At 42.1% G+C, this 11,281-nt stretch overlaps 1 protein-coding gene and 1 long non-coding RNA gene across 5 annotated transcripts in view; one reads left to right on the forward strand and one right to left on the reverse strand.

Annotated features, from left to right (window-relative positions):
• Window positions 1-11,281, forward strand: part of NCR3LG1 (natural killer cell cytotoxicity receptor 3 ligand 1) — a 27,639-nt gene that overhangs the window by 6,769 nt on the left and 9,589 nt on the right. For all 4 annotated transcript variants that reach the window (XM_032240873.1, XM_032240874.1, XM_032240876.1 and 1 more), the window contains 2 exons: window positions 1,231-1,581; window positions 10,700-11,032. In XM_032240873.1, coding sequence (XP_032096764.1) covers window positions 1,231-1,581; window positions 10,700-11,032 — 684 coding nt within the window. The remainder of the gene's footprint in view (window positions 1-1,230; window positions 1,582-10,699; window positions 11,033-11,281) is intronic.
• The window catches only part of LOC116525180, a 21,444-nt gene continuing 19,366 nt past the window's right edge, over window positions 9,204-11,281 (reverse strand). Inside the window, exon 2 of the long non-coding RNA XR_004257609.1 lies at window positions 9,204-9,953. This is a non-coding gene — a long non-coding RNA (uncharacterized LOC116525180). The remainder of the gene's footprint in view (window positions 9,954-11,281) is intronic.

An 11,281-nucleotide genomic window follows, 5' to 3' on the forward strand; every position in this document is an offset into this window, starting at 1 on the left:
CCTTCCTTCCTTCCTTCCTTCCTTCCTTCCTTCCTTCCTTCCTTCCTTCCTTCCTTCTCTCTTTCTCTGTTTCTCTCTTTCTTTCTATTTTGAGATGGGAGTTTTGCTCTTGTGCCTGGGCTGGAGTGCAATGGGGCGATCTCAGCTCGCTGCAACCTCCGCCTCCAGGGTTCAAGTGATTCTCCTGCCTCAGCCTCCCAAGTAGATGGGATTACAGGCATGCGCCACCATGCCTGGTTAATTTTGTACTTTTAGTAGAGACAGGGTTTCTCCGTGTTGGTCAGGCTGGTCTCGAACTCCTGACCTCAGGTGATCCACCCACCTTGGCCTCCCAAGTAGTGGGAGGGATTACAGTGCTGGGATTACAGGCATGAGCTACCACATGTGGCCTGTCGTGTCTTTTCTTATTTATTTATTTTTGAGACAGAGGCTCACTCTGTCACCCAGGCTAGAGTGCAGTGGCACTATCATGGCTGACTGCATCCTTGAACTTCTGGTCACAAGAGATCCTCCCACCTCAGCCTCCCAAGTAGCTGGGACTACAGGTCCTAACCACCATGCTGGGCTAATTTATTTTTATTTTTTATAGAGATGAGGTCCCATTATATTGCCTAGTCTGGTCTGGAACTACTAGGCTCAGGTGATCGCCTCAGAATCCCAAAGTGCTGGGATTACAGGTGTGAACCACCATGCCAGCCTCATGTCTTGTCTTGTCTACTTTTTTAAAATCTTGAGACAGAGTCTTGCTCTGTTGCCCAGGCTGGAGTGCAGTGGCACGATCTCAGCTTAGTGCAACTTCTGCCTCCTGGGTTCAAGCAATTCTCCTGCCTCAACCTCCCGAATAGTTGGGATTACAGGCTCCACCACCACACCCAGCTAATGAATTGGATTTTTAGTAGAGACAGGGTTTCATCATGTTAGCCAGGCTGGTCGTGACTTCTTACCTCATGATCTGCCCGCCTTGGCCTCCCAAAGTGCTAGGATTACAGGTGTGAGCCACCATGCCCGGCCCTCATGTCTTTTCTTGTAAGGGCACTAATCCCACTCATGAGGACTCTTCCCTTATGACCTAATCACTTCCCAAAGGCCCTGCCTCCAGATACCATCACATGGTGGGGTGGTCGGGCCTCAATATAAATTTTGGAGGATACAAGCATTCAGTCAATAGCACATCCCAAAAACATATTCATAAATTGGAAAACTGAACATTGTGTTCTCTTACTGCCATAGGTGAACTCAAAGTGGAGATGATGGAAGGAGGGACTCAGACCACACCCCTGAATGACAATGTCACTATATTCTGCAATTTCTTTGATTCTGAACCCCACAACATCACGAGTGTAGGTATCACCTGGTTTCGGAAGAGTCCAACATTTGACAAAGAATTCAAGGTATTTGAATTTTTTGGAGACCACCTAAAGGCATTTCGACCTGGAGCCAGTGTGTCTCCATGGAGGCTGAAGAGTGGAGATGCTTCACTGCAGCTGCCTGGAGTCCAGCTGGAGGAAGCAGGAGAGTACCGATGTGAGGTGGTATCCACCCCTAAGAAGGCACACGGAAGGATCTGGCTTGGAGTTGTGGGTGAGTGCCTCGGGGCAGTGCCCTACAGTTCCCACGGTTGGGGTTAACAGTAACAAAACCAAAACACCTCTTCGAGCTCCACTTTGCTGTATTATAAAATGATCTGACAATACATGGATGAGCTTGATGGCTGTGTTAGTTTGCTAAGCTGCCGTAACAAAATAGGACTGGGTAGCTTTAAATAACAGGTGTTTATTTTCTTACTTCCGGATTGGTTTCTTCTGAGGCCTCTCTCCTCTGGCCATCTTCTCTCTGTGTCTTCACATGGTCTTTCCTCTGTGCCTATGTCTGTGTCCTAATTTCCTCTTCTTATAAGGATGCCAATCATTTTAGATAAGAGCCCACACTAATAACTCCATTTTAACTTAATTACCTCTTTAAAGAACCTATCTCTAAATACAGTCACATTCACAGATACTGGGAATTCTGGGAGGACATAACAATTTTAGGAGGACATAATTCAGCCCATCACGGGCCCTCCATAATTGTACATTGACTTTGATTGTTTTGTTCATAGTAATTTTGAGAGTGAGAGGCATATTAATTAGGATTAATTTCCTCTGCAATTGACATAGGAATAACAGCAACAGTGGCTATATATACGGGCAACTGACAGTTGCCCGTATATATAGCCATTGTTATTCCAGACTTTATGTATCTATAGAAAGGGTCTACATAGGAGACAGGGTCTTGCTCTGTTGCCCAGGCTGGAGTGCATGGCACAATCATAGTTCACGGTAACCTCAAACTCCCGGGCTCAGGTGATCCTCCTGCCTCAGCCTCCTGAGTAGCTAGGACTTCGGGTACATGCCACCATGCCTGGCTAATTTTTACATTTTTTGTAGAGATGGGACCTTATTGTGTTGTCCAGGCTGGTCTTCAACTCCTGGCCTCAAAAGATCCTCCTGCCCTGGCCTCCCAATGTGCTGGCATTACAGGGGTGAGCTACCATGCCTGGTCAACAGTGACTTTAAGAGACATTAATAGATTTTTTTTTAGGGCAGTTTTAGATTTACTGAAGCATTGCAAAGATAGTAGGAGAGTTCTCATATCACTCTCACTCTGCATACCCTTGCATTCTTATGGTACGTTGATATAATTAATGAACCCATGTTGACATCTTACTATAAAGTCCATAGTTTATTCATATTTCCTTAGTTTTTACCTAATGTCCTTTTCCTGCTCCAGGATCCCATCAGAGTACCACATTACATTTAATTGTTATATGTTCTTAGGCACCTTTTTGCTGTGACAATTCCTTAGACCTTACTTTTGATGCCCTTGACAGTTTGGTGAGGCTACTGGTCAGGTACATTGTGGCATGTCACTCAATTAGGATTTGTCTGCTCTCTTCCTCATAATTGGACTTGGGGTTTTTGGAGGAACATCGCAGAGGTAAACTGCCATTTTCATCACATCAAATCACATGACTATGACTGTAGATGTTGACTTTGATCACCTAGTTGAAGTAGTAATTGTTTGATTTCTCTACTTAAAAGTTACCCTTCTCCCTATTTTCATACTGTACTCTTTGAAATGAAGTCATTCTGTGCAGCTCACACTTAAGGTGGGGGGAGTTACTTATGTTCTTCCTCCTTGGGGGTGGAGTATCTACATAATTTTTTTTTTAGAATTCTTCTGCATGGGAAATTTATCTCTTTTCTCCCATTTATGAATTTATTCAATCATTGATATCAATAAGGACTCAAGGGTATTTATTTTATATTTTGTGTCATAATGCAATGCCTCTTTATTTTTTTCTCAAATTGTTTAAGCTTTGGCCACTGGGAACTCATTCACTTGACTCTTGTGTCCCATTGATATAACCCAATCATTGTAGAATTTTGTTTTATTTTACTTTTTTAATTTTTGGCAAATCCATGTCAAGGATTTTGTTTTATGTTAAGCACTTTTTACTTTTTGGCACTATAAAATGTTACAGATTCATCTCGTATTATTTCCTTTCTTGTATATTTCCTAGAACCAACCAATATTCCAAGAATCCTTGGTTCCTTTTATTGGAAAATGATATTAGAAACCAAGATCTGAACACTAGATGTACTTTTTGCTACTGAGGTATCATTGATTCTAGACCGTCTCAGCCGACAGAGCAAAGAAATATATGTATGTGTACTAACCTCTGCATATATGCATATCTATAAATATTTCTATGTGTAACCACCTGTTTCTATATTAAATTAAACATTTGTTCTTACTGATGTCTCCAACTGTAATCCATTACCACATGGATCATTCTAGTCTCCTTCTCTGTATATCTGTAAACTCCCACTCCACCAGTGAGAAACCTGTACCCACCATCTTCTGTTTATTTAATTGTTTAATTATTAACCTGTACCCCCATAAGAAGCAACTTTGTCTATTAGACTGCAGTGCTTTCTAGCAATTCCTTTTTTTTTGTTTTTTTTTTTGGAGATCATTTTTGAGATGGAGTCTTGCACTGTTGCCCAGTATGGAGTGCAGTGATAGGACTTTGGCTCACTGCAACCTCTGCCTCCCAGGTTCAAGCGAGTCTCCTGCCTTAACCTCCCAAGTAGCTGGGATTATAGGCACCCGCCACCATGCCCAGCTAATTTTTGTATTTTTAGTAGAGATGGAGTTTCACTATGTTGGCCAGGCTGTTCTTGAAGTCCTGACCTCTGGTGATCTTCCCGCCTCAGTCTCCCAAAGTGCTGGGATTACAGGCATGAGCTGCCACATCCAGCCTGGATTTTTGCCGTTCTAATAAGTATATAGTGGTATTTCATTTGTTGCTTTATTTAGCAGTTCCCTAATGACATAATGTTGGACATATTTTCATATTTTTATTTGTCATTCATATGTCTTCTTTTTTTGTGTGTTTATTGGCTGTTCAGGCTGGAATGCAGTGGTGCGATTACAGCTCACTACAGCCTCGACTTCCCAGACTCAGGTGTTCTCCCAGGCTTCAGCCTCCTAGGTAGCTAGGGCTACAGGTACATATCACCATGCCTGGCTAATTTTTGTAATTTTTGTAGTGATGGGTTTGCCATGTTGCCCAGGCTGGTCTTGAACTCCTGGGCTCAAATGATCTGCCTGTCTCTGCCTCCCAGAATTCTGGGAATTGTATGTCTTCTTTGATGAGATGTTTGTTCAGCTCTTTGGCCTATTTTTAACTAGGCTCATTTTTTTTTAAATTGTTGCATTTTAAGAGTCCTTTGTACATTCTGGATACAAGTCTTTATTAGATAGATGTTTCACAAATATTTTCTCACAGTCTGTGGCTTGTCTTTTCATTCTCTTAACAACGTCTTTTGTAGAGCAAAAGTTCTTAATTTTAATAAAGTCAAACTTACTGCATTTTTCTTCATGGATCACGCTTTTAACATTGTATCCTAAAGCTCATCCACAAAACCCAAGGCTACCTAGATTTTCTCCTATGTTATTGTCTGGAAGGTTTATAGTTTTACCATTGACATTTAGGTCTATCATGAATTTTGCTTTAATTTTTGTGAAAAGTGTAAGGGTTGTGTCTATATTCTATATGCATTTTTTTTTATATGAACATCTAATTGTTCCAGCATCATTTGTTGAAAAGACTGTCCTTTCTTCATTGAATTGCCTTGTTCCTTTGTCAAAAGATCAGTTGAATATTTTTGTATGGATCCGTTTCTGGGCTTTCTATTCAGTTTCTTTTTTTTTTCTTTTAATACAGGCTAGAGTGCAATGGCACGATCTCGGCTCACTGCAGCCTCTGCCTCTTGGGATTATGCAATCCTACCATCTCAGCCTCCTGAGTAGCTTGTACTACAGGCTCATACCACCATTCCCAGTCAATTTTTGTAGAGATGTAGTTTTACCGTGGAGTCCAGGCTGGTCAGGAACTTCTGAGCTCAAATGATCTCACCTGCCTCAGCTTTCCAAAGTGTTGGGATTATAGGCATGAGCCACCACGCCCTGTTCTATTCAGTTTAACTGATCTCTCTCTCTTCTTTCCCCAGTACCACACTGTCTTAATTACTGTATTTTAATAGTAAGTCGGGAAGTCAGGTACTGTTGGTCCTTCATTTATGTTGCCTTTCTTCAGTATAGTGTTAGCTCTCTGGTTTTTTTGTCTTTCCATATAAACTTGAGAATCTGTCTGTTGATACTTGCAAAATAACTTTCTAGGATTTTGATTGTGATTGCATTGAATCTATAGATCAAGTTGGGAAAAATTGACATCTTTTTGTTTGTTTTTTTGACAGAGTCTCACTGGGTTGCCCAGGCTGGAGTGTAGTGGTGCTATCTCGGCTCACTGCAACCTCCACCTCCTGGGTTCAGGTGATTCTCCTGTCTCAGCCTTTCAGGTAGCTGGGATTACAGGCATGTGCCACCACACCTGGCTAATTTTTGTATTTTTAGTAGAGACAAGGTTACACCATGTTGGCCAGGCTGGTCTCAAACTCCTGATCTCAAATGAGCCACCAGCTTCACTTTCCAAAGTGCCAGGATTACAGGTGTGAACCACCACACCTGGCCAATGGTATTATAATTTCAAATTCCAGTTGTCCAATTGTTCATTCCTGTCAAGTAACTGATTTTTGCATATTAACTTTGTATACTGCAACTTGCTTTAATCACTTATTCATTCTAGGAGGTTTTTTTTCGGACAAGTCTTGGAATTTTTCTAGGTAAATCATGCTGTCTGTGAAAAATACAGTTGTATTTCTTCTATTATTTTGTTTTATTTTATTTTATTGAGATGAGGTCTCACCATGTTGCCCAGGGTGGTCTTGAACTTCTGAGCTCAAGTGATCCTCCCACCTTGGCCTTCCAAAACGTTGGGATTCCATTTTTGTGTGAGCCACTGTGCCTGCCTCATGCTTCTTCCATGCTAACCTTATACCTTTTATTTCCTTTTCTTGTCCTGTTATGCTAGCTTGGACTTCCATTACAATGTTGAATAGGAGTGGTGAGAAGGAACATCTTGCCTATTCCTGATTTTACTTTTTAACCATCAAGTATGATGTTAGCTACTTTTTGGTAAATATTCTTTAACAAGTTGAGGAAGTTTCCCTTTATTCCTAGATTGCTAAGAGTTTTTCATATGAATAATTGTTGGGTTTTGTCAGATACTTTTTCTGCCTTATTGGTATGATCATGTAAGCTTTTCTTTAGCCTGTTGATATGATGACTTACATTAACTGATTTTTGAATGATGAACCAGCCTTGCATATGTGTAATATGCCTCTCTTGGTTATGGTGTATAATTTTTTTATACATTGTTGGGTTAGATTTGCTAATATTTTCTTGAGGATTTTATATCTGTTTTAATGAGTGGTATTGGTCTGTAGTTAAATTTTCTTGTAACACGTTATGTGGTTTGGGCAGTAGGGTAATATTGGGCTGGTAAAATAAGGTAGAATGTGTTGCCTCTGTCTACTTCTACTTTCTGGAAGAAATTGTAAAAAACTGGCATTATTTATTTCTTTAATGTTTAGTAGGATTAACCAGTGAAACCATCAAACCCTAGTGCTTTCTTTTTTTGAAAGTGATTTTTTTTCTTTTTCTTTTTTTTGGGAGGGGGTGGGGGGACACATCTTGCTCTGTTGCCCAGGCTGGAGTGCAGTGGTGTGATCTTGGATCGCTGCAACCTCTGCATCCCAAGCTCAAGCGATTCTTCTGCCTCAGCCTCCCAAGTAGCTGGGACTACAGGTGTCTGCCACCATACCTGGCTAATTTTTGTATTTTTAGTAGAGATGGGGTTTCACCATATTGGCCAGGCTGGTCTCAAACTCCTGTCTTTGTGATCCATCTGCCTTGGCCTCCCAAAGTGCTGGGATTACAGGCATAAGCCACCACACCCGGCTCTTTTTTTTTTTTTTAGGTTAGTTATTGACTCAATATCTTTTTCCCTTCCCATCCCCTCCTCTCCCTCTCCCCTCCCCCCTCCCCCTTTCCTCCCTTTCCCTTTTCTTTTCCTTTCCTTCCCTTCATCCTGCCCTGTTGCCCAGGCTGGAGTGCAGTGGTGTGATCACAGCTCATTACAGCCTCAACTTACTGGGCTCAAACTCAAGCGATCCTCCTACCTCAGCCTCCCAAGTAGCTGGGACCACAGGCACGTGCCACCATTCATGGCTAATTTTTGTATTAGAGATGGCGTTTTGCCATTTTGCCCAGGCTGGTCTTGAACTCCTGAGCTCAAGTGGTCTGCCTGCCTTGGCCTCTCAAAGTTCTGGGATTACAGGAGTGAGCTACCATGCTTGGGCATCTTTGTCTTTCTAAAACTGAAATATGATATGCCTAGATGTGGATTTTTGGATATTTATCCTGCCTGGTATTCTCTAAGCTTCCTGGGTCTGTAGTTTGGTGTCTGTCATTACTTTTGGAAAATTCTCAGCCATTATTTCTTCAAAGTATTTCTTTGGCTCCTTTCTCTTTTCTTCCTCTCATATTCCCACTATACACACACACACACACACACACACACACACACACACACACTACACCTTTTGCAATATCCCACAGGTCTTAGATATTCTGTTTTTTTAAAATATTGTTTCTCCTTCTATTTCAGTTTGGGAAGTTTCTTTTTTTTAATTTTTTTTGTGACGGAGTCTCACTCTATCTTCCAGGCTGGAGTGCAATGGTGGGATCTTCGCTCACTGCAACCTCTGCTTCCCAGATTCAAGCGATTCTTGTGCCTTAGCCTCCTGAGTAGCTGGGACTACAGGCATGCACTACCATGCCTGGCTAATTTTTGTTTTCTTAGTTGAGACAGGGTTTTGCCATGTTGGCCAGGGTGGTCTCCATCTCCTGACCTCAAGTGATCCACTCACCTTGGCCTCCCAAAGTGCTGGGATTACAGGTGTGAGCCACCACACTCTGCCCAGATTGGGAGGTTTCTATTAACATCTTCAAGCTCACTGATGCTTTCCTTGTCATTTTCAAATTTACTGATGAATCCATTGAAGGCATTCTTCATTTCTTTTATGGTATTTTGAGTTCTAGCATTCACTTTTGATTCTTTCTTAGCGTTTCCATCTCTCTGCTTATGTTAACCATCTGTTTGTGCATGTTATCTGCTCTTCCTGTTAGTGCTCTTAACATTTGAATTATAGTTTTAAAAAATTCCCTCTATGATAATTATAAAATCTGTGTCATCCCTCAGTCTAGGTCTGATACTTGCTTTGTTTTCATGTACTTTTTAGCATGTCTTGTAATTTTTCAGTTGAAAGATAGATATTATGTATCAGGTAATAGGAACTGAGCCAAATGGGCTTTTATTATGAGGCTTTCTGTTAATTTGGCTAGGAGCTGGGTTGTGTTTAATGCTTATTGTAGCTATAGGTGCCAGAAATTTCAGTTTCCTCTAGGGGTTTATCTCCTTTCCTGTTGTCTTTGAGTTTTCTTTTGAACTCCTTAAATAGGGTCTGTGCCTTGTAGCTCTCTCACTTATAATCTTCTGTTATTATGCTGGAGCCCTGTTGACGTGATGGTAAAGGGTTGGAGGAGAATCAGTCTATACTTTTATGATTAAATCTTATTCTTTTAGTGGCCTGAGCCTCTGGGCTGTGACCTTCAGAAGTATTTCTTAGCTTTTTATTTTTCTCTCTTCTTAACTGATACAGAAAGGCTATAGACAGCTGGAGTTGGCTAATTTACTTTTCCCAGGTCAGATAAGGCTCCGACATCTTCCCTTGAGATGGAAGGAATAATCTGGGTATATTTTTAAATGATTACTTCTTTCCATCCCCCAGAAAGAGGAGAATATTTTTCTTGCATCTTTACAGTGAGAATCTGGTGGGGTTCCTGGAAGTAAACCTCATGACAGTGTAGTAGCATCCCCAAGACTGGGTCCTGAGGATGAAAACCCATGAAAGTATGGTACCATCCCTAAGACCAGGACCTGAGGAGGTTTTTATTCTCAAGCTAGTCCACACTCATCCTTTAACAATTTGTCAGAGCTACTGCTTAAGTACTTCTACCAGTTTATGACTCCAGCAGCATGAGGTAATTTGATCTTAGTTATAATTTTCTTATTCTCCTTCTTTCTCCAGTTTTCTGAGTGGCAGTTTGCCCTGTCACTTCAATTCTCTGAGGGATCTAAGAAAGGTTATTGATTTTCAATTTGTTCAGCTTTTGTTCTTACTATGAAGATGGGAGTGATGACCTCTCAGGACTTTATATGTTAGAGGGAAAATTGGAAGTCAATAGTGGCTTTTGAAATAGCAGTTTATTTTCCTTTTCACACTAATGTAGCCAGCCCAGGGCAGATATGGCAGCTCCTCTGTGATCATACAGTCCCCAGGATCCTTTTGTCTTATAACTGTGCCATCTTTAATATGTATCATCCACCTTGTGTTTGAAAATGGCTTCTCCATCTCCGGTCATCACAAAGTATTCCAAACATTCTGTAGGAAATATGAAGGAGAGAGAGAGAAAAGGAGACAGTCCTTTAAGACATCCTTTTAACTTAAGGATACTTCCTAGAAGTTGCTCTTGCCACTTTTGCTTAAATCCAGACCTGCTAGACCCGGAGTTTGCATGGCCAAACCTACCTGTAGAGGAGGTTGGGTGATGCAGCTTTAATCTGGATGTGTCATGTCCGGCTAAAAATGCATAGAATGGAAATTGAAGAGCAATTAGCAATCTCTACCACAACAGTGCTCCAAGGCTTTCCTCAGATTATGAAAGGTCTCTGTGGCACAACGTAGCTTAAGAAAACTGTGCTTTACAAAATTGCTCTGAGAGTTGGGGTCACAGCATGTCAACACCCAGTTGGCACTAGAACCGACACACCCAGAATATTTAGCCCAAGCAGACTCGCATTCCGTCAACCACATGCCCTGAAGGCTTGCCATGGGTTAGATGTCAGGCTGATAATAAGCTAGACCCTCCCTACCCTTAAGGAGTGCCCAGTCTGGTTTTGTAAATCTCCAGCTCATTGCTGGACATGGCTGCAGCATCACTCATGCCTCAGGGTCCCCATCTTTAAAGAGAGTAGGCATCCTGTGTTTTTTGTCTTGTCTGGCTACAGGAGCAGTGCTGCACAGGTGTGAGGGTATGGTAGAAGCCACTTAGTATAAGGTGTTGGGGGGATAAAAGGGTAGTTTGGTGCTGGGCCCAACTCTATAAGTTTTTTTCTTTCCCCTGGCAGCTTCCCCAGCCTGCAGATTGTTCCAAGTGGTGGTGAAAGAGAATGAAAGCAAATATATTATGTGTGAGTCAAGTGGGTTCTACCCAGAAGCTATTAATATAACATGGGAGAAGTGGACCCGCCAGGTTCCCCATCACGTAGAGATTTTTGAGGATGTCATCCCTGGTCCCACCATCAAGAATGCGGATGGTACATTTAATGTCACCAGCAAATTGAAGCTGAACTCCTCTCAGGAAGACCCTGAGACTGTCTACCAGTGTGTGGTACAGCACGTGTCCTTGTATACCCCTTGGAGGAGCAACTTTACCCTGACTTCTCGGCAGAGATTTTCTGGTAAGGGTCTTTCTGGACATTTCTTCTCTTCCGTGCCTTGAGGGACTATAACATAAGACTTGTTCCCACACCAGCCCAGGGTCTTAGCTACGGACTGAAGGGGAAGGAGAGAAAGCTTGGACTGGAAAGACCAAGCCAGGGTCTGGCCTAGCTCAGCCCCAGAATCAGCAGTCCAGCCTAGGTCCCTGCACCAGGGCAGATGATGGTCTAGTAGGTGGAGAGTGGTGACCGCAGTCATCAGGTGGAGCA

Source organism: Sapajus apella, unplaced genomic scaffold (genome assembly GCF_009761245.1).
Source record: "Sapajus apella isolate SASKATOON/1434 unplaced genomic scaffold, GSC_monkey_1.0 scaffold47, whole genome shotgun sequence".
NCBI classification, from domain to species: domain Eukaryota; kingdom Metazoa; phylum Chordata; class Mammalia; order Primates; family Cebidae; genus Sapajus; species Sapajus apella.